The sequence below is a fragment of the Sinohyriopsis cumingii genome, chromosome 10 (assembly GCF_028554795.1).
Source record: "Sinohyriopsis cumingii isolate HCF-2022 chromosome 10, ASM2855479v2, whole genome shotgun sequence".
In the NCBI taxonomy this organism is placed as follows: domain Eukaryota; kingdom Metazoa; phylum Mollusca; class Bivalvia; order Unionida; family Unionidae; genus Sinohyriopsis; species Sinohyriopsis cumingii.
In genome coordinates this window covers 65,787,284-65,812,750 of record NC_142970.1, presented here as the reverse complement: position 1 = coordinate 65,812,750, position 25,467 = coordinate 65,787,284, and the positions used below count along the sequence as shown (strand labels likewise).

Below are 25,467 nucleotides of genomic sequence, written 5' to 3'. Positions count from 1 at the left end.
TGTTTCCCTTTCCAGGATAAAATTAAGGCTCTAAATGAATTAAAAATTAATTCCTCTGTACAGTGATTTAGTAGCTCGGTCCACACAAATGCATAATAAAGATTATTTGTCATATTTAAGAGCTGTTATTCTTACTAAATCTAAAATATTGGAATACTTAAACTTGCATGTATTGTGTTTCAAACATTTTCAGCAAAACCTCTTGCGTCTAGTACTTTCCTAGCAAATCGAAAACGAAATAAATAATTTGTAAAATACACAGAAAGCAGCAAACACCACATCCCTTCCACACACACACACACACACACACACACACCTGAACATGAAAAATCGTTTGATTATTGCAACAGTATGTATCAGTCAATTGTGTATTCAAAATTAGTGTGACGTTATAAAACGCATAACTGAATTTCGTCAAGAATATGCCTTTATTTTGGATTGTGAGACAATACCGGAATCAAAGAAAATGAGATGTGTGACCATAGGATGGTTCTTTGAGTTGGATTGTGAGATAATACCGGAATCAAAGAAAATGAGATGTGTGACCATAGAATGGTTCTTTGTGTTGGATTGTGAGATAATACCGGAATCAAAGAAAACGAGATGTGTGACCATAGAATGGTTCTTTGTGTTGGATTGTGAGATAATACCGGAATCAAAGAAAATAAGATGTGTGACCATAGAATGGTTCTTTGTGTTGGATTATGAGATAATACCGGAATCAAAGCAAATTCTGTGTGACCATAGGATGGTTCTTTGTGTTGCTTAGTTGACTAAAACTTGAAAGACGAAAACGCTCAGTTTTAAGAGTGTATTCTCAAAAAATTAACAATTCTCTCAGTTTGGCATTAGCTTTATCTTCGTGCCTGAGAAACCTATATCTGACGTAAAGTATCTAAAGTAACCAAATGCAATCAATCGGGTGTAGGATGTGACTGGAATTATGGCAAAATTGCCATTAAAAACAATTAACCTGGCTTAGACGTTTTCAGCACAAAATAGACTATATATGGCGTCCAGTAAAAATGGTGGAAAAAGAACCCGGGAAACCCCAGAAAGAACCACCGACCCACGAGAAGCTACTGGCAAGCTTTCTCACATACCCACATTGGCCGAGCCCGAGACTCGAACCCACGCAGACAATGATGGCAGTGATTTAGACCACTCGGCGACTCGGGGACCATGTATGTATGTATGTAGGTAGGTAGGTAGGTAGGTATGCGTGTATGTATGTATCACCTATAATAGCTGTCAAAGCCAGAGTTGTGCAGTTAGTATTACAGAAGCCTCCTACGCAACACTCATTACAGGTAGGTACAGATCGTCCAAAGACGGTGATATCCGGGTTTAGGGAACTTGGTGAGCGGCATTGCTGCAAAATATAAGGAAAATTAAAAGTTGCACAGATAGATTGAATACAGTTGAAACAGAATAAACATGTACAAGTATACACAAGTACTGACAAGCAATCTAATTCGCTAAATTCGAATAATTAAATGTTCATGAAAAAAACCCAAACTATTTCCCATATATATATATATATATATATATATATATATATATATATATATATATATATATATATAGTGTATTATAATATATTACTAATGTAATGATGAACAAAGCATTTGTTAGGATGACCTGTTTTAAAACAGGTATAAATAAGTCTTTGACATTTAAAGTGACACTGCCCACATCCTTTTATGTCAAGAATGTGTATCTTATAATTATATCATAATCCTTATACGATTTCAATAACGCCATATAGAAAATTAAAATATATAATTTAAAAATATCCATAGATCGCGATGTTGATGTTATTTTCTCGTGATGACAATTTTAATAACAGATACAAGACATCTTATTGGTATTGCAAGGCAGGCAGAATTACAAAACTTACACTGTTCCAATGACCTCATGTGTTATTATTATACTTATAATATGTTTTAGTGGACTGTATCACCATGAAAATAATTCATATTGTTCACCTTCTTCGTTCATTTTTAAACACATGCACTCTCTAGTGAGGATACGCTATACTTATCAACAACTTTCACTCATTATGATTTATCGTGATACATAAAATCTCTATACAGCACTTATTTTGACGCTTATTGCATCAGTCAACTACTCTAATGATTTTGGGTGAATATAACAATAACAAGGACGAAATTAACAATTCTTAGCGGCATTACAACAACAACAACAACATGACGATTAGCATAACATTACCATCACAACTACCAGCAGCAACAACAAAGATAATAATAATAATAATAATAATAAACAAACAAAACTCAATAATAGGAATGTTGACAAGAACCGTGCGGTGAAGAGCATAAGCGTTTAAATATCTGTAAAAACGTAGGCTGACTCTCCCAATGATTGGAGATCTTGTATATTTTTCAAGAACTAACATCGAAAACAAATGAAAACTAAAAGACGAACGTTTTAGCAAACGTATTCACATTAAAGATGTTGCAATAAGATTGAATAGCTCGAATGAATGGAATATGACAAAATATATCTCGCATTCTATTTGAGATTATGTTCATTGGTTTTTTTTCTTGCTTTTCATTTTTTTCTTCTTCAGAAAATGATGATGATAACGATGGTGGTGGTATTGAATACTACAACAACACTGTCTTTTATCGTCTTCATAGTGTCACAGTCCATTCTCTATTTGGAATTATCGCTAAACCACAATGATGTTTGATGTGGTGACACACATATGGAATTATTGTCAAAAAATAATGATGTCTGGTGTGGTGACACACATATGGAATTATTGTCAAACCATAATGATGTCTGATGTGGTGACACACATATGGAATTATTGTCAAACCATAATGATGTCTGATTTGGTGACACACATATGGAATTATTGTCAAAAAATAATGATGTCTGATGCGGTGATACACATATGGAATTATTGTCAAACCATAATGATGTCTGATGTGGTGACACACATATAGAATTATTGTTATACCATATTGATGTCTGATGTGGTGACACATATAGAATTATTGTTACACCATATTGATGTCTGATGTGATGACACACATATAGAATTATTGTTACACCATATTGATGTCTGATGTGGTGACACACATATATAATTACTGTTACACCATATTGATGTCTGATGTGGTGACACACATATGGAATTATTGTCAAAAAATAATGATGTCTGATGTGGTGACACACATATGGAATTATTGTCAAAAAATAATGATGTCTGATCTGGTGACACACATATGGAATTACTGTCAAAAAGTAATGATGTCTGATGTGGTGACAGACATATAGAATTATTGTTACACCATACTGATGTCTGATGTGGTGACACACATATGGAATTATTGTCAAAAAATATTGATGTCTGATGCGGTGATACACATATGGAATTATTGCCAAACCATAATGATGTCTGATGTGGTGACACACATATGGAATTATTGTCAAACCATAATGATGTCTGATGTGATGACACACATATGGAATTATTGTCAAACAATAATGATGTCTGATGTGGTGACACACATATGGAATTATTGTCAAACCATAATGATGTCTGAGGTGGTGACACACATATGGAGTTATTGTCAAACCATAATGTTGTCTGATGCGGTGACACGCATATATAATTATTGTTACACCATATTGATGTCTGATGAGGTGACACACATATGGAATTATTGTCAAACCGTATTGATGTCTGATGTGGTGACACACATATCGAATTATTGTCAAACCATAATGATGTCTGATGTGATGACACACATATGGAATTATTGTCAGACCATAATGATGTCTGATATGGTGACACACATATGGAATTATTGTCAAACCATAATGATGTCTGATGTGGTGACACACATATGGAATTATTGTCAAACCATAATGATGTCTGATGTGGCGACACACACATGGAATTATTGTCAAACCATAATGATGTCTGATGTGGTGACACGCATATAGAATTATTGTTACACCATATTGATGTCTGATGTGGTGACACATATATGGAATTATTGTCAAACCATAATGATGTTTGATATGGTGACACACATATGGAATTATTGTCAAAAAGTATTGATGTCTGATGTGGTGACACACATATGGAATTATTGTGAAACCATAATGATGTCTGATTTGGTGACACACATATGGAATTATTGTCAAACCATAATGATGTCTGATTTGGTGACACACATATGGAATTATTGTCAAACCATATTGATGTCTGATGTGGTGACACACATATGGAAATATTGTCAAACCATAATGATGTCTGATGTGGTGACACATATGAAATTATTGTCAAACCATAATGATGCATTTGGTATGCTGATACACTTACGGCAATCGATACCAAGTGCCGATATGTAGACTGCAGGACAAACGTATATGATGAGTACATCTTGCTTAATGTGGGACAAGCGTGTGTTTTGCGTATATCATGCTTAACTCATTAACACTTGGAGCTGCGTTTACGCGTCAGGAGGTAGTAGCCAACCGCCAAGCTCTGTAGCGTCAAGGTCACGTATGACACACTAACGTGGGTGGTTTTATAGAAATGTAGACATATGTAGCTCTACAATTATACCAAATAATATGGACGTTCTAGTTACACCACAAAATACAGAGGGAAAAACCTAATGTTGTGGACCCGATTTTTTTTTCCACCCGAAATTCGTCCGTGTTCGGAATCCGATTTCGTGTCCGGAGTTTAGACTTTTTGGCCTCAGATCTAAGGCAGACCGGCCTGAACTACACACAGACAAGCGAACCGTTGCAAAAAAATAAGATAAGATGGGCGTTTGGAGTAATGAGAGGTCTAGATACGAAAACGATAAGCAAAAAGATAACAAAACAACATTTACCCTTCTGCACATTCGCGAACTAAATGGCCTATGAAACATGATGTGTCTAACACGACTAGACATTAGGTTAATGGAAAATCTCTTGTAAGTCGATGTATTAGGATGCATTCAGAAATAGTCCTCGAGATGTGTTTCCTACTCGTATTTCAGGCAAAGACGACAAAAACCTCCATGGGTTAATGAGTTAAAACGTGTCTTAAAGATTGCAATACAGCGTCACTTGTGCCACTGAGATTTATTTTCAGCTGCTCAAAGAATTAAGAAGTGTTTCGACTCATCGACGATACTTATATTATCGATCTAGTCTGTGACGATAAACGATATTTTAGCGTCCATTAAACTAACGCGATACAAAGATCATACAATTAAAACTTGAGCAAATAAATAAGTCTATGAAAAACATATTGAAAGTTCAATATTAATATGAAAACCAAGAAAAATATCCAAACTCAGGTCTCTGAAAACCATCGTTATACTCAGTATGGTATGAAAACGTATCATGAAGATGAAAAGGTGTGAAACATAGCAATAGCCATGTTTTTCGCCTGACTATGTTCCATGCGTTATCTGCGCATTTGCATAAAGAATTATGCTTTCCAAGTTTACGTTCCCGTACCTGTAGGACTATTCGCATAGATCACGGTCTAAAACTTTCGTTTCATAATTTAATCTGTCAGTTATTTGTCTCGTATAATAAAAGTTCGTTGGTTGCAGACTCTGACATGAGGCACCAACTTTTCTCACCTTGCTTAGCGAATTGCGTGGCTCATTGAACTTTTCAACATTAAATAGTGTGCCAAAGATATATTGGCATGTGTCTGATGAAGTTTACTGAGAATATTTCTTAGAAATAAGCAAGCGTAGACAACACAATGACCTAAGAGGTCAAATTTTATATTGTGTTCACTTCCATATGTACCATCCTGTACATACACGTCAAATACCATTCCTGTTATTATACATTAGTTAGACCGCTCCGGTGGCCTAGTGGTTAGAGCGTCTGCCTCGGATGCGGGAGGTCGTGGGTTCGATCCCCGGCCGAGTCATACCAAAGACTTACAAAAACGGTACTAACAGCTGCCTCGCTTGGCGCTCAGCATTAAGAGATTAGTGTTAGGACTGGTCGGCCCGGTGTCAGGATAATCTGACTGGGTGGGACATCATGCTACATGTCTGCGGCATGATGCCCCAGTGCTAGACATCACTATAAACTGCCACATTGCAGGCATCGTAGCGATATGACTGAAAAATTGTTAAAGCTACGTTAAAAATCCAAATCACACACACACATACATTAGTTAGTAATTATTTACCCATAAAGTAACACATGTATCTTATAAAATCGAGTTTTCAAACTTCGCAAATGTCATATTTAGACAGGTATTACTGTTTTATGGTAAATAATTCCTTATTGAAATAAATACAATGTAAAGGATATGACAAATGTGTAAAGAATATTTGTCATATATTAAAGAGAAATTCCATAATAAATTACATATTTAGGTCGGCATCCCATCGAGTAGATTTTATCGTTGTCACCCCATGGATGTTCTTCGATGTAGCACAACTAAAATGTACAAAATGTTCATAAAAAATATAAGCATAAATAGGGCAAAACACTGTAAATGAAACGGCTTCCGCGTCCTTTTTATATGTTCAACATCAGTTAACCATATTTAGGGTTTAAATATGATTGACACTGTTACGAGTCTATGCTCTTACAAAAAGTTATAGAAATGAGTCAAAATAAAAAAGATTTGTAAAATTCAACAAATAACTTATTTCCCTAGAATACAAAGTGAAAATGGATAGAAGAACTTAACGGTATTGCGAATTAAATCCAATATTAATGCTAGAATTACAGTCACAAGTCCTAATAATATAGTTCTGAATAAATGTTTTGAGAAATCCAATTTAAGTCCAACGCTGACGGTGTTGATGTGCCTATGGTTTCCTGTATCGTTTTGTATTACCAATGGTCTCTTGTTGAAACACAGTAATATAATTCCAAGTTTGAATTCACTATAAATATCAATGAATGTCTCTGTCAACGAATATTATTTTATGAGCACGTGTATTTCCAGAGACAATAATCACTGAATTAAATAATTTGACGAAATAATTTCCATCCCAAAGAATTTTGGACACAATAATAATACAAAATTGATTTTGCTAGATCTTGGAGCAAGAATGAATAATCTTTCCAATTATAAGATTATATAAACTTCCACTTCACCTCGGGTCACAATTAATATTTTGTTACGAAACAACAACCCATTATCTAACGGAAATTTAAATTCTAGAAAGTTATTAGTGGTTACAAAATGAAACAAATCAACAATTCAGGTCGAGCAGAAGCAATAAAACTTGATGTTTGACGAGGTTAAGTTCAGCATACGGTGTTATATTACAGTAGCATATACAAGACCTAATTAACAAAACAATGCAAATTGTATACGCATACCAATACGTAATTAGGATAAGAATTATTTTAAAGTACAATACCTAAGTCAAGTTTGCTTTCCTCGTTTCAAAAATACAAAAGCAATAGCGATATCAGTTACGGCTAATTAGATTCGCACGACATTTATTTTATTTATTGGTGATATATTTAATCAAACGACTAGAATTTCTCAATATTCTTGACTTTAAATTTCAACCACATATACAGAAATTAACAAAGGTTAACTTGCTGCTACTGAACAAGAATTTAAAAGCAAGCTTACATAAATCTTAATTATATCCAAAGTGAAAATACTCTCTCTCTCTCTCTCTCTCTCTCTCTCTCAACAACAAAAGATGGAAGAATGCTAGGATAATAATATTTTTGGAAACGATGAGAACTGTGAGTCAATTAATAATTTTAAAAATAGCACATGCAATTTTAAAGTTTCGGTATACTATTCTAGCTAAAGTCAAAGCTAAGGCAATGAAGAAAGAAAAACGACGCTAACCATACTTTACAATCATTTGCATGGTTACAATTCGTATTTTGTCAAAGGACATAACCACATGAAGATTAAACATACCATTTTCTAATCCATACGTTGTCCTTATTGTTAATTATGCATATCCTTAACCAACTTACATCAGGACGTTTGCATACTATTTACAACAAATTTCATTGCGAATACTCCCTTTTGCATTTCAGTCTATTTTCGAGCTTCATATTTGCTTCAAATTTAAAAAAAACAATGTATAGTCGCCCTGGGAATCAATCATAGCTAAATTACGGGAGAAAGACAGAACTGCATTAGTTGATAAGACTTTCATGTAGAACATTCCTTGCAGGCATTATAACTTCTATCCATTATTAAAAACATTGATAATGCTGTGATGTTAAACATTGCAGGCATTATAGCTTCTATCCATTGTTAAAAACAGTCATACTGCTGTGATGTTAAACACTCCTTGCAGGCATTATAGCTTATATCCATTATTAAAAACAATCATACTGCTGTGATGTTAAACAGTCCTTGCTGGCATTATAGCTAATAACCATTATTAAAAACATTCATACTGCTGTGATGTTAAACATTGCAGGCATTATAGCTTATATCCATTATTAGAAACATTCATACTGCTGTGATGTTAAACACTCCTTGCAGGCATTATAGCTAATATCCATTATTAAAAACATTCATACTGATGTGATGTTAAACAGTCGTTGCAGGCATTATAGCGTCGGCCCATCAATAAAGATAATCATATTGCTGAATTGTTAAAAAAATAGTCTAAGTATGAATTACATCATGCAATTTTATAGCTATATACCATAGGATAAAAAATCATATGTATACATCTAAAGCAGGAATAAAATGTCTAAAACCGTATCAATGCATTCACTAAAGAAACGTTATTTTTGAAACCATACCTCGCCACGCGGACACTGCTCAATGTTGATACAATCTGATGGATTGATTAAATGCTGGCAATCGTAACAAAGTGGTCCTCGTGCATCACTGCTTCCGAATCCTACAAAACGAAATTCAGAAACCTGGAACAATAACCGAAAATGAAACGTGAACGCAGCTTTAGTAAATTCCTTTAGAAAAGGTAAATAAAATAATCTCTACTTTAAGCGGTACACTTTGATTTATGAAAGAGTCTTGGTATTATAAGTAGTATACAGGTTAATGCGCTCTCTCTCTCTCTCTCTCTCTCTCTCTCTCCACCCTGCATTTACTTCTTTATTTAATCATTATAAATATGTCAGTATTGCAAACAAAGACGAAGGATGTTGTCTAATAATCGGAGATGCAATAGACGCATGAAAAGACACTAACCCTAAATAAATAAGTAAAATCGGAACATGAAAGCAAAAAAGGAAGCAAAGATCTACGAATCATAAAGTACATGCAGATGTACTTTATAGTAGAAGTTGTAAATGCAATAAAAGCAAATTTCCTGATACACAACTTAGTTGTGTAAGTACCATTAGAAAGTACGGAGTACAATAAAGCATATGATAAGTAAAGTTATGTACTCGACTACCCTTGAGCAGATGTAGTCTTGTTGTTGTTGTTGTTGTTGTTCTAGGGTATAACGCCATTTTCAGCACAAGACAGGCTATACATGGTGGCCATTATAACTGGTGGAGGTAAAACCATGGAAAACCCAGGGAAGAACCACCAAATCACGTCTTAAGACAAGCACAAGTTCCATTAGACAATTAAAGGCACTATATGTCGAAATTTACTACCATTTGAAATATACAACAGAGCTATATGAAATAGATAATATGGGCTTTATATCTGAATCATTGTTCCATTGTATCCAACAAAGAACACATAGTCGTCTAATAGTGGTTTGCTAACATAGGAGAAGAATGCGAATATTGATTGGTTGCAGGATGATCTTAGCGCTAAGGCGGGTTTACTCCAGCCTTTGTATATCGTATTATGTTACTTTCCTGGTTGATCCAAAGGTCTTTATTTGCGTAATCACATCATAAAACCTTACTCTAGTGTTGAGATGGCCCGGGAAACTGAACAGGAGAAATTGTTCTAGACCATGGAGTGACTGAGCACCCGAATTAGAGGTTATTAGATGACTAAATGCAGAGAATTATATCCCACAGTACATCTGCTTAGAATCCTTTTAAGTGCCGCTCAAGGACAGTAGCTTGTTTAAGCTAAAAACAGGATCATTGGAAATATTATACATACACAGTCTTGTACCAAAGTCGTTCAGTCATAATCAGTCATAATTCCTCAGATGGTAGCTTTTATATATATATATATATATATATATATATATATATATATATATATATATATATATATATATATATAACCATATATATATATATAGAACCACATTTAATTACAGAAACGACGAAGCTCGTAGATTGGAACAGTATGGTAATTAGAATCGCTCGTTTGGAGATTTAAGTATGTTTTTAAACAAAAGGTAACCATTAGGATCATTGTTATTTTCCGGTCGACTCGTAAACTCCAGGACATTCTCAAAACCACTGGTCCACGCGATTTCTAAGTTCATTAGCTTATATACATATAAGAAAAAATATTCGGTCATAGTAATGGAAATTACTAGCATACAATTTCAAAGGATTGATCGATCTAGATATAACTGATTTACGTATCCAATTTATGCAATAGCACGATACTCTTTCATACATTTATTTTACAAAATTTTAAAAAGTAAACATAACTATAATTCTTATCATTCTGATGTCCTTTATTGACAAATGATTGCATCAAACAGTAACAAACACGCAATAAACATAAGTGGAACTAACGATAATTGATCCAAAAATCAAATGAAAAATAAATGTTGACACGACATATTTAGGACAGAGGTATTATACGCTACCGTACCGTTGTCTCCACATCCATAACTGTTACAGAATGAAGTGTTACAACATCTAAAGCATATTCCAGGATCAGCACTGTCCTCTTCACACGACTGGAAAGCAGAAAAGAGAACCCAAAAGTCAGATGAGTGTGAGTTTATCAATATTGCATCTAAGTAGTGATGTTGGAGAAGTAATACATAAAATATAAAATTAGACAAAGCTTTATAGTGCGGTTTTCTATTAAACTATATCATTACTATTTCTTAATATGTTAGAAGACTTACACTTTTCGTCATTGATCATAAAAAGACAATGCAAGACAAATATTTGCGTTTATCACCTTAGAAAGCTAAAGTAGAATATTTACTCTTTGACCAGTTATGAGTGCAAACAATATCTGTCTAATCTCTGAAATCTTTAAAACAGTTTTCTCATATCAGTGTTATCAAACGTGTTTTTTTTATATTTCACATTTGTTAGTACTGCTAAATATTACAGCAGACAAAAGTAAGACATTTTGGAGACGTGAAGATTAGCTCTTTGTAATGAGACGAGTTTCAACATTTTTCAACAATTTCAGCAGGCTTGACGGTAGTAATTTTAGACAGTTGGCAGTGAGTTTGTAAGTGTAACTTAAACACATGCCTTGCTTAAAAAGAAATTCGCAGACGAATTTGATTCGGAAAACCACCTGGTTTCTGCAAAAACAAAATCCCTATATCAGTTGTGAATGCTTAAACTAGGTTCTGGTTTGTGGTAATGATTTCAAACATTTTCTTATGTTATTTGCAAATTTGTATCACAAAATATGATTAAATGATGGGTAATTTTCTTATGTCAAGTTAACCGTTCTGTAATGAAGTTACTGAGAAATCACAATATACATAGTGACTTAATATAAAACAACCGATGTTTAAATCTCTAAATTTATAAGCTGCCATCCCTTTTGAACATGTCCATATACATATCATCATTGTTTTCTTATTTTTGTTCAACGTTAAATATAATTATCTCATTTGTTTCCAAGGAAAAAAAATGCACATTACTGTAGCTTAAATTTTGCTTTTTGCCAACCGTTTGCTTTCCACGTTTTGATTCATCGAATGGCTTATACATACAGCTGTGACTTAGAGAAATGAAATAATGTTGTTTTGCATATGTCCAATGCAAGTGCCGGATTCATAGTCATATATCAAAGAGAACGTTACTGTGAACATAACGCCATAGGCACAGTGACATGGCCACAATAATGTTTTCAATGCCTTTTTCATACATTGTTCTTTAATCGAAGAAAAATAACACTGAAAAAATGTGTCTACATTGGTGGAATGGAAGGCATTGTAAACACTATGCGCTGAATTCGGGTCCCCTAAAGGCGCACAGCACCTCGGGTGAGTAAAGCTTGTAAAATTGTCACACATTTATTTAATTCTGACTACTTTTAATATGCAGTAAATCACACAATGAAACCGCTTTTTACCTCTATATACGATTTGGCACATCCTGTGTTGTAACGTATATGATTCCCAATCTGGTTCCGTTCTACGAAGCAGCCCTATAACAATAATAATAATAATAATAATAAGTCAGCATCAGTTTTTATTTTTTATTTTTTTTTGATATAGGTGATTGTTATAGTGGTCAGCACAGAAATGGTGACGATAGATACAATGCTGATGGTTTCTTTATTTTGTACTTTTTGATGAAAGATAGTAGATGTTATTATATGCTCATTATTTTCTCCGTTAACTTTTCATTGTCAGAATCGTGCACTATGACCCGATGCTGAACTCGCGCGCAAATACACATACTCCATTCGCGTGCATAAAGGGACAACTTTCTATTGTAACCAACCAATGGACGCAGAGGCCAGCACTTTTGATTTGAAATCAAATCATGTACACTTGTTTATATTTTCCCATAAAAATGCAGTAATCTATAAATCCTTCTATACTTTATTTTCTTTTGGACTGGATAATTTCTTCTTTCGATACTTTAGTCAAAGTTATTCTGCACTGATGAACCTCTGCAGGCGGACTCTAATTTTTGATGGGCTAATGCTTCCTGTCAGATATTAGAACACATTGTGTAATCCAGTCGTTATCAAATATAAAAATTTCCGAAGTTAAACCACCAAATTGGTATTTCTTTTTAAATCTTACAGGCATAAATCACACCTAGATGCATATTCTTAACAATTATCAAACTTTAAAGAAAGAATTGACGTCAAGTACTACTGAGGCAGTCACATATTTATGGAATTTTGACTACTTTTAATATACCGTAAATCACATGAAGAAACCTCTATCATTTAGATAATTTCTTCAGACGAATAATTTCTCCTTATTAATAAAGACAACGAGAAAATAAGGACACAGCTTTATTACACTCTGATTGTAATACCAACATATGACGTAAACTAATTGCATCTCTCCTTGCATACCTGTATATCAGCCATGCATACCTGTATATCAGCCATGCATACCTGTATATCAGCCATGGACGTTGTCGCGCTTTTCACAATAATTGCAATTTATGTCAGATTAACATCATTATCACAATCTATATTCCAGTGGAATACAAGCAAATACAAACGCACATCCATCTTGTCATTTATCAATACTTGGATGTAGATACAACTGGGAAGAAGGAAGTAAATAATGATAAAAGAAAATATAAACAGTAAACTTATTACTTTAAAATGATTAAGCAGTGAAAAATGGAAAGAGTGACTTGCACATCGAGTAAAACTGTTTAAAAATTAACAAAATTGTAATAAAATAATATGTCATTTTAGAAGGTTTTCATAAATTGCGCATTTTCTCAGAGCTCAATAATTCATATAACGTTTGTATATTTGGTCTCAGAGAGAAATGTTAGGGTAGTGGTTGCTTTCTCTCTGCTCGTAAAGAGTTGCATTCAAGGAGATAATAACTTTTATGACCAACACAGTTTTGAAAACAAAGTTTTGCATAATCTTTAATCTCTACATCTTTAATCTAAACATTAGTGGCTTGTTCTAAAATTGTATTGTATTTACCTTAAAAAGTATGTCTTTTCATAAATAGCTCTCTAATGGTTTTGCTTCGAGTGTAAAGATTCTCATGTCTTTATTACAACCTTAATAAGCATTTAACACAGCTGATTGTGAAGGCCCATTATTAGTCAAGTATTTCTTTATCAATCTATCTCCGGTCATGATTATGAGAAATGTTAAAATTATTATAATGTTAAACTGTTTTCAATCTGTGTTGTTGTTGGATGAATTAAAGGTTTGTTTATGAGCCAAAGGTATTGCAGATTAAAATAATATTTGAAAGAATATAAAGAATATATGAAAGATCTATATTGATTTGGCTAGCTCTGGTACACGTTAATCTTTTTAACGCTAATAATATATTCTACGTCCAGCTATTGGCATCCATATTATCCAGTTTCATGTTTCTCAGTTTTGTTTACCTGTATGTCTGCTTCTACTTGCGATTTTGTATGGTGCAAAAAGTGATGGGGTCATCTTAGGTAATAATTACTGATTTTGTGTTTGATTTTTGTTTGACTTGATATTTATCGTAACTAGTGTTTGTAAAATTTATAATGGTCATGGTCGCTAAGGAGGAAATAATAATTTTGTGTTTTGAAAACTCCAAAGAATATCATAACTTTATAGCATTTGGCCGTTTACCTTGGTAGGTCGGTAGACTTGAATAAAATATAATAAATATATGATGTTTGTTCAATTATTTAAAGTGTTTGGCCGTCAAGTATGACCCGTATAATGCTTGGCTCCCACGGAGGAGAAGCGTTAGCCATAATTAATATTTCTTTCATTATTCCTGTGCATGATAGATAAACATACTGATATTTTGCTTGCGAATTAGCTGTGTTTGAAAATGATCGTTTACCCAGGCTTTAAAGACGTATAAGTTAGACTGAATTGTAAGTTTAATTTGAAAGAATTTTGCAAACTTTTAACTTTTTCTAATGAGGTGGCCACTATATGATTATTTACATACGTACGAAGAAGCACAGAAGAAACGAAAAGAAAAAGTATAGATAGATTTGATATTAAAACAAAAATGTTAAAACAGACACCCTGCTGAGAGGACTTTCGGTTTGAATGAAGCAAAATCTAACTATGTTTGTCAGAAAACTATTGTTTTGTGGATACTGGATATTTTGCAAGTAACTTTTTAATAAGTTCATCTTTGTCTCTATCATACAAAATACATTTTCAGGCTTTCATAAGTGATCTGAAGGAATGATTTTGTGGTTTAAGGTTTTAAAAGCAGCATCTTCTCTTTCAAGTACCAGCATCAGAGCAATATATGATACAAGGATTCAAAATTCTCATCTCTTACTTCCTTAAAAATAAAATATCCAGCTACCAAGACCATGGTCATTTTTAGCACAGAGATTGCCCTACCACCACCTGGGAGTCACGCTAATCCATTAGCCAATCAGCGAGAGTAACTAGACATACCTCCAGACCTTGTTTTAGTCCGCCATGTTTCTCTGACAAACTAATTGTCTCGATAATTAAATGCATATCGTAAATATTTACAAAATATTCAATGTTTGTATTTTTTTCTCGATTGATTATGGTGAAACGATGTCAATAGGGGCGTTGTATGTCTGTCAGGCTTTTTCTCTGACACGCTATCTATCGCGATAATGAAATGGGTATCGTAAATATTTAAAACGTTTGCAAGGTTTGCAAATTTGCTAAATGAGAATGTGAAAACGTGACAATATGAGCTTTGTAATTCTGACCATTGATATCCAGTTCGTCAAAATGGGTGTTTTACGTTTATTCTTTTCCCGAAACCTAAAAGAAAATTGGATGGATAAAGGGTCGTGTTTGCCTGCACGATCAGATGAAAATGTACACAATTGATGGCAATTACGACACGTTTCTTTGAAAAGCAAATTATGTAAAACAGCGTGTCCCGTCGATAATGTGACAGGCAAAATTTGAAGTAAACAGAAATTGAAAACAAAAACCTGATAAAACGAACATGTCTAACATATGATAGGAGAACATTCTAATTTCGTGCATTGTTGTTAGTGACCTTTATTCTAAAGGAACAACTGAACCAAAAATTGCATTGTATAATGTTTGAAAATGAAAATTTGAATGATGGGGTGTCCCACAAATAACGATTCATCGACTCGTTTTTTTCTCAGAAAATTTACTTATAACTTTCCGTCATTGAGTTGAAGGAAAAGAATACATTATTCATCAATATTCCATTTCATGAACAGAGAAGAAGATTAAAATGGTTATGTACAACAGTATACTTCTAAACTAAAAACTCTTTACTCTTTTACTATATATTTCTAATCAATTTATGTTTTAGGCATTCTAAACGAAGTTGCAATTAATGACGATATAAATATTAATACATACAATACAATTTTAAGTGAATTTACCTTTGCATGAACGTTATTCCCAAGGCGTTCTGATTTTCATGATTAACTGAATCATTTCTATACGAATCTGAATTAAAAATGTAAATATTATCCACCATTGAATAATTTATCTAATTCGATAATTTTACATTTTCAAGAATAATCAACTCAAACCCTTCACTTGACACCTATTTATTTTCCAAATCCTGAATGTTTGTCGGAGGTTAATAGGTCGTATATGTCACGTGGTTCGGTAAGTGGATCAATCTATTATCTCGCATCAGGTCAATTGGCACATGACCTACAGATATACAGATAAATAAGTCGCTGATATAACACGCAGTATGTAGTTACGCGAGAGCAGTCATATTCCAAGGTGGCTTGCCACATGTACATATATCTTCAAACTGCGTCATGGGATGCATTTTGTATTTCATTATTCTGTGATATCTCAAGGATGTGTCGTCGATATTTAGCTCAGAAATAAAAAATTTTATTTCATTTGCAGGGTTCCCGAAGTTTGTCGACTCTGCACAGCTTTGATAATACATCATAGTCTGAAACAATGTTCATATACTGCCTGATATAAGTAGTGATTGGTTAAGTGCAATATATATTACTTATATGTGTCCTTGTTTAATTTTTTATAAGTTTGCACTTACAATTTACATATCAGTGTCCCCTCAATTGAAATATATATATATAATATATATATATATATATATGAAACCAACTATTATGAATTAAATGGCGTTCTGTAATATGAATGTATTTGTTCCTATTCCGGGTCATTGGAACCATGAAGTGGTTTTATAGTCATTTATCCCTACTCCTTGTAATTTGAACCAAGATTTGGTTCTGTATACTCATTTGTAATTAATCGGAACCTGCAAGTCATGATTTGGGTTTTTATGGTCATTTGTCTCTAATCCGTATCATTGGAACCATAAATTCTTTTTTATTGTCACTTGTCCTAACTCCGGGTCATTGGAACCATATCTGGAATCTATAACCAGTATTCATGCACGCGAAACCTCCTAACAGTCAGTCACATTGAGATGACGAGAATATATATATATATATATATATATATATATATATATATATATATATATATATATATATATATATATATAATTGAATCAAGGCTTCGGCACATACCAGAGTGTCAGAGCATCTGTCGATTGTATCGCAGTATTTTAAATGAACCAGCCCCGTACATGAGAAGCAAATGATGTTATTATCTGCAAAAGAGCAAAATTGTTTATTGTTAATAATTAATTATAAAACGTATTTTATTTTACTGGAATATATATCTGTATCAAAGCGAAAATTAAAAATTTCTACTTTTTCATTCTGATTACAATATATAACAAATGTAACAAGTATTGGACCGTTGTGCTGCATTCTAGGTTTGACAAGTACTTTATTTGTCCCATTGTTCCTTTTCTTCGTGCTCATTTCGTCTCCTCGTTCTTTTCTTGTATGATCTCTGCCTGTTTCTGTAGCTCTTAGTTCGTTGAATTTTAATATCCTTTTGAATCTAAACACTCACAAGATTACATGCGTCTGTCTTAATTTTCATAATCTCATTGTATTGTGACACAAAAATGGTTGTGTATTTTTTTTGTTTTACGTTATGATAAGACGTAATGAACAAAGGAAATTAAAATGATAATACCGATACTTTATCTATTCAACTAACAAAATTATTGCATATGCTTCATCCTTATATGAGTAAAGTTAACAGCATAGATAATATAACGATGCAAGGCTTGGTTACTATTAAAACTTTTTTTAACGGAACATACGTTTGATATAATGAAGAAAAAAAATGCTTACTCCGCAAAAAATTCCATAGAACTGGATACCTTGCTTACCTTTAGAATCTGTTGTAGGTTGTGGTATTAGTGGTGTATCACAGCTTACTGTAATTAACACATCTATCGTCACAAGTATTTCTTCACCTTAAACGTATTAATTTTCAGCATATGCTAAAGCACTATTCATATTTTAGATATTTCCAGGAAAAACAAAAGATGAACATACTTATTTAGTTCATTAAAGATGTGAAAAAAGAAAATACACACGTTTCTACAAAAGAACCTACTATAAAACCAATATATGGCTACTATAAGATATTATGCATTTGAAAGGTTAAAATGGAATAAATTGTTAAATAACTGATACCTTCTGTTTCCATTTAAAGACTCATGTTCAAATTGTATTAAACGTTTTAAATACATTTTGAATACTCTTGACCTTTTTGCTATGTATATTTAGTATTTGCTAATTGTTTTGTCTTGGTTGAAAGGAACAGTCCTACCCTTAAATGTCGCTGTACATCTACATGGAGGGATGCGTATTGGTGCAACTGACAAATCGCCGCTGTTTATGGAAAAACACAACGGATCTCTGGAAACTCTTAGCAAAGAATTATAAATCATGATAACTGTATATGGAGAACTAATAAACTTGTATGGCTGCTAATTTATAATCTACAGTATCAAGTTGTAATTATTCAGCCATCCTTTTACCTATTTTCATAATTTTATCTTTAAGAATGAGGCAAAGGTTGAAGAAAAAAAATTGATCTAACATGTAAATGCTCTTCTTATGTGGTTCCGTCGGTCCTGTGGAGTTGTTCATTTCAGGAGAAAACAGCTACGACGATTGAAATACTTAAGAGGATTCATAGTCATTATTTTCTCAATTTCTAATACAAACGTCTCCAGAGAGATATATAGATCACCTTGTCTTTCTTGCAGTAACCTAAGAACATGAGTTATATTCCAGTCAAACTGATAAATAACTAATTTAGTTTTGCAATTACTTTTATACAGTGCTACGTACCTATTTCGTTGAATTCGAATCCGGCTGGATACCCATATCCAAAAAATAGACCAAATCCGTAGACAAGAGCGCCGAACTTGATATGGAATCGGTATGTGCTAGACTATGAAATGGCCCTATCACTTCTTGGACAGCAACTATGTAATCTTCTCCATTGAAGTGCACATGATATTTTCTGTCGACCCATAATTTCCCATCTAATCGAAGTCCGTCAAACTCATTACCTTTAATAATAACTGATACGTAATGCTTGATTTCAGTGTGAACCGTTTTTGTGGGAAACAGGTAATCTGATGAAAACTGGTGTATCCCGGGTATAACCATCATTACAGGGTCGCCATGTGATGATGAGTCATGCAACTCACTGAAGGAGTACTAAACCACACTGACTGGTCGACTGCTGTTCACTGCAACGGGTCCTGTTCCTATTAACTCTTCCAAGTAATTTCCTCCTGCAAGACTGTACGTTTTAGAATGAGTTTCGTTTCTGATAGAAACACTGGTATTTGGATGAAAAGCTTATATCCTCATCAGTGAGTCAGAACGCGGGTATAAAGGAGGAACAATGAATTCTGTATCCCAGTGTTCAACTGGAAAAAGCTGAGAAAGCAATATATCCAAATCACTTGAATCTGTCGGAATTTTAACATCTCCACCAGATAAAACTGAGATTGGCTTGTTGCTCTTTATGATCGTTCCTGATAAGTCTGATAAATGTTGTATCAAAAATGTTTGCAGTCTTTCAAGAAGCACATGCACTGTGTCTCCATTTTTATAAACACTGTTTCCAATTGTCAAGTCACCATCGATTTTTAATATTATAGAAACTGATGTACCTTCATGGACGCTAGCTATAACAACGTAGAGAGGATACCATGGACTGTAAGATGGTACAACGTACGTTCTAGATAACGATTCGATCGGCAATGCTGTAAAAGCCTCTGCTAAATAGTTAAAAGGATCGCGCAAGCCATGAACAGCTATTTGAGACGAAGAAAGAATTAGGATGTATTTGTTACTGCTACCGGTATCAGGCTGCTCAATGCTTCGGTCGATAGTGATCTCTTGTGTTCCTCTATTAGTAATGACAGACATCACTCTAAAGTCATTGGCATGGGATTCAACACTAACAGACGCGTTTTCAGCTGAAGAAACAAATAGTTTCACGTCGAATGGTCCATGAAAATCCCTGACAGATGCTAGGACAAACTCGTTTCCTCTGTTGCCTAAAAATAAAAAGTTGATTAAATATACATGATAGTGTTGTGGGAAAAACGGAAAGGAACCATTCGTCCAACACATATTTCAAAACCATTCCCGGAATTCTGGGTGATCGTTTCATGGGAAAAGGAAACACAGTTGACATATAAGATGTATTTATCATTATCATTTATCATTATCATCATCGTCGTTGTCATCATTAAAATCTGTTTTGTTCCCTTGATAGTGTGTTTTGCTTGAAAGTAGTTTAATTATATTCAAGCTATCTTCTCTATGAGCATTGTGACTAGCAAACAAATCAGATTTTTCATATGTCTATGAATATTGTATTTCCTTTCATGTACTTTATACATTTTAATTTTTTATTAACAAGATATTCACTGACATCATGTTGGGGCCATTTACTTGTTCCATTTGTACATATGAGTCGTTTACATATCTATATCAGCGGGTGAATCTGTTTCGTTTTATACGATGTTGAAGATCGGCTTCCAGTGGAATTATAATTAATTTCCCAGAGACCATCAGCTGGTTGTGTCCCTTTAATAAACAAATTATGTATTTCTGTTGAAGGTTTTCATGCATAAAATGTGGAAAATCCTTTTCTGATTCAACTATCTATACAAGCATTATTAGCTTAAAGTAAACACATAGCAAGCAGCCATTAGGAGGAGATAAAAACACGTTAATGATGAACACAAAAGATGGGGAAAGGCACTGAGCGCGTTGCATACATATTCGTACAAAATGTATATTATTCAGTTCCAGTTGGTGAATTATTAATCTGACATCTACCGTATATATCATTTAGCACAGTGAAAAATGCACACAATCTAAATACTACATCTGGCATGTATCGCCTAATTTTCCCAGAAATAAAAAGAACAATTATTAATACCTTTTTACTTGTTATTGAACATTTAGATTTTTGGGGGATTTAATTCACAATACAGTGTCTGTTGAATTTTCACAATGTATTCAAGACACATAAATCATTTGTTGATGTTACCAAACATGCTTGTTTTGCTTCTCTCGGGTGCATGGTTTAAGACCACAGAATTGTGACAGTTCATATAATATTGAATGTCTTCATGCATCCCAATGATAAAATCCAGAATGTCTTTGACTAAGTCACAACTAATCCCAAAGTAGTGTTTTCGTCCAAACCTTCAACGAACACTTTGTAATTTACGTGAAAAGTTGAAATTAATAATTCTTCTCAAATTATATCTGAACACAGCTGCAAACTCTGATCATAGATTACCAAAGACTGATACCAAACATAAATTAATAATTGTTTACCAAATTATTTTAACATATTCCAATTAACCCGTGACACAGCATTATTTTCGACACAAAAAACCACCCCAATAACTTTTCAAGAAAGTTAGGCCATAATCGCAAATTCGAGTCAACATTTAACATCTTAAAGCATGATACAAATCTGGTAGGCACAACTCACAATCACGGACAAAAGGTAAGCACTCAGTATAGATATAATTAAAAACAATTTTCGTATAAAATATTATTTTTTATATTAAAAACATTGTTTTGAATTTGTGGGAGTATATCTCGCCTTTAACGTTTGATCTTGTCAGGAAATATAACGTACAACACTCAGAAAGGTCATGCATTTGCCATATACAATATCTGGTTACTTAAAGTTCGCTTCTAAAATTGTCAACCAGCGGATCTCAAAGAAGCACATACGTAGCTCAAATCAGGGTGTGATACGGATATAAGAATTGAATAGCTGTATCAAACACCAGATCAAGCGTGGATGATTAAATCGGTATGTAATAAGAAAAAGGAAACTACAACCATGAAAACTGGTGAATTGATTTTGTATTACTTTTCGGCTAGCATTGATTTGCATCCTGCTCTTATTATGTACAAGTGGAGAAAATAATAACAAATTCGAACCTAACTAGAATTACCTGTCTGTCTGGCATTTCGATGAGTATTCATTAGGGACCCAGTTTACTCGACAGAATGAATCGCATTCAACCTTTATAGTATCTCTGAATTATCTCATCAATGAATAACAACAACAATGCTATTTCCACTTATCAGTTATACCAAGTCCTAACAACTATTTCAATGAAAGGTCAGAGGTATAGACTGTGTCACTCCACTTATCACACCACTTACATCGGGGAAACCACAGTGTTCCAGATACAATAGCTAGGTATGGACTGCGCTCCAGATATGCGTAAAATAGACTCAAAACACATGGTTATTTCTCATTCTTTGAAAATCTGATTTGCTTTTAATAGGTTTTACGGGTCAGTTGTTTTGTTGAATTAAGGAATCCTTGTCAAATCCTTGCATAGTCTAGGACATAGATACAAAGTAATCGATTCACTGTATTAAAAAAAAATTTGCAAGAAAAAAAACCTTTATCACAATTAATGTATATTTCTGGGCAGGGGCGCCCGACATTTTTGTTTTCGGGGGGGGGGGGGAAGGGTCAATAATGTAGTTCTCAGCTAATAAGATTAACGGATGTGAAACCAGGAAGGGTGCAAGTGCGTCCCCCCACCCCGGTCCATATGTGCGGGAGCCCATCTTTTGGAGACCATAGATTATACATTTATAAAAGGCATGAAGTAGTTAAGAAGGAAAAATTGGAGAACATTCTTTCTGAAGAACACAAAACCACGTTTATGGAATGTTATTCCGTGCGTAATTGGTGGGGTGGATTTTGCAATTATTTATTCTGTCTTCAAAATTTTGATTGTCCTCGGAGAAATTGTATGTACGTCATCTAACAGGTTGATTAGTTGAACAAGGCGTCGATATATATCATAATTTCTGAACATAAAATATGTGCATCCCAACAAAATAGATCATCACTATAAACTGCCACACTGCAGACAATGTAGTGATATGACTGAAAAATTGTTATAGCTACTTTAAAATTCCAAATCACACACACACACACACACACACACACACACACTGCTCAAACCTTTTTTTAAAATGTAAACAGACATAAATGTCCCTTTGCATTTACTTCCCAGTAACGTAATCTATAATAATTTATCTTCTTTCATAGAGGATTTCTATCAAGTATTCAGTAAGTTATTGACGGTTTTGCACTGGATTTCATACTGGTATTTATCAATAATCAAAGATAAAGTGGTAAAGCTAATATGTTACTTTGTTTCTTTTCATGTACGACCGACTGCACAAAAAGTAACTGTTATATTCCAATACAGATAGCGAATCTTGTGAATTTTAATCTTTTAAAAACATCTTCATCTCTATTTTGCTCATTTAAAATAGCCAAGGCCCATGCTGTATTTTAACTTTCCTATATTAGTTCATAATAATCTTTGCAAGGATGGAAACCACGGTTTTGGCACTCATGAAAAACATTCTTGGTTCACCCAACCCGACAAAGAGTCATGCGTTCGATTGCGGGTCGAATGATTATTTTTGGGGGAGGGGTTTTCATTTAGGCGTTGTTCAATTTATCCTTGGTAAGCAATTGATAGTTCACCTCTGTCCTTGTTTTCGACCATGCCAGTTGATCAATTGATTCGAATACATTCTTCTTATAGATATACGTGCCTATGTTATAAGTTCTTCGTTTTGCATACCAAATTTATATTGTATGGTCGCCGTACCTTATATAACCACTGAATATAATAATTCTGTTCTATGGGAATATTACTGGACATAATTTTCATGTTGACTACTGCATTATATATATATATATATATATATATATATATATATATATATATATATATATATATATATATATATATATATATGCTAAAAAGTTATACATATATGCATCATGGTTTACCTACTTGTGTGTGACACTGTACAATGGCCTTCATTTCTCAATACAGTTAGGACAGAACGATTCAGGAGCAAAGCCTACTCTCTCTCTCTCTCTCTCTCTCTCTCTCTCTCTCTCTCTATATATATATATATATATATATATATATATATATATATATATATATATACAGCACACGTTCTTGAAGAAAAGATTTTTCAGATGGTTATTTTATGTTTGATTGAAATGACCATTCAAATTCACAAAGCAGAGACTAAATTCACCAGTCCTATATTGAGCCTTACTTAACAACTTTCACAAAGGTCAAAAACAACAATAAATACCGCGCAATGAAGCACAACAGGAGACAAGAAAACACATTGAAGCCATTTACTTTACAATGCTAATGAGCTATATCGAAACATAAATTATTTCGGAAATATTCTTACAGCCACATAATTTATAAACTATGTTATCTTTCATTGGTATGTGACGTAATTCACATTCATAGTCACCTAATATGTTTTTGCTTGTCTTATGTTTTTCCTGTTTGTGTCTGTTACTTTCGTCGTATTCTGAAGGTCAGCAATGATATTAATACCAATTTAACCAGTAAAGACCAGTTCATGTCAGCAAATATGAAGAACGCGTGTTGGTTAACTTTGTCACACGTTAGTGTGTTATCAGCACGCCTAATGACCTATACTAACTTAGTACTTGTTCCAAATGTAGCATAGTAGAGTGCAGAGAAATGGTTATTGCAAGTACTAAGTGAGATGAATTTTAACATTTATATTCATGTCGACATTTCAGAATATCGGATGAATAATTACATCTTATATAAACATGTTTATAGAAGATAAGAAAAGCAAAACCATTGATATGTAGCAGGCATTGATAACCAAACCATATATGAAACACTGTATTGTATCAACCCAGACTTAAGTCTGTTGTAATTAATTTGACACCAACTGTCAAATGATTTTATGATAGTATTTTATTATTTAGACAAGATAACCAAGGTATCACATCACGTTTTTACAACGTTGCCGTAAGATTCCGATTTGATTATGTGGAGAAATAATGTTTCAGATAATGCTACAACGTTACATACGGACGTAACCTCAATGTACACTAGTCTGATAAAATTAACAAATTACCAAGGAACCATAATTACAACAGTTTGTACAACTATGTGCATCGATTATAACAGTTTCTACAACTATTTGCATCGATTATAACAGTTTGTACAACTATGTACATTGATTTTAACAGTTTTAACAACTGTGTGCATTGATTAAAACAGTTTGTACGACTAATCGTTTCATTTTACTGTGATAATATATGACTTTTAATCAACGTTGTACCGATGTTGCTTTTAATATTACATTATGAAAGAGAACAATCATTGTTTTGTATCTTTTGGGGGTTTTTTGTTTGTCCGGGGGGGGGGGGGCATTTTTATTTTCTAAAGGAGCAACTGAATA

The 25,467-nt window shown here is 33.5% G+C and overlaps 2 protein-coding genes across 2 annotated transcripts; both read right to left on the bottom strand.

Annotated features, from left to right (window-relative positions):
- Positions 1–1,060: 1,060 nt before the first annotated feature.
- Positions 1,061–18,660, bottom strand: LOC149790297 (uncharacterized). The gene is made up of 7 exons (XM_089973193.1): positions 18,651–18,660; positions 17,994–18,080; positions 17,275–17,357; positions 12,185–12,259; positions 10,727–10,814; positions 8,761–8,861; positions 1,061–1,372 (listed from the first exon to the last, which is right to left on the bottom strand). Exons 1-7 carry the CDS (start codon positions 18,658–18,660, stop codon positions 1,157–1,159), a joined length of 660 nt encoding a protein of 219 aa, XP_089829319.1. The 3' UTR covers positions 1,061–1,156.
- A 306-nt stretch (positions 18,661–18,966) lies between these two features.
- On the bottom strand, positions 18,967–19,731 carry LOC149790296 (uncharacterized; the record flags this gene model as incomplete). Its single annotated transcript, XM_089973192.1, has 2 exons — positions 18,967–19,341; positions 19,558–19,731. Coding segments are annotated over 2 exons (549 nt in total), but the record flags the coding sequence as incomplete, so codon positions are not given.
- Positions 19,732–25,467: the final 5,736 nt, after the last annotated feature.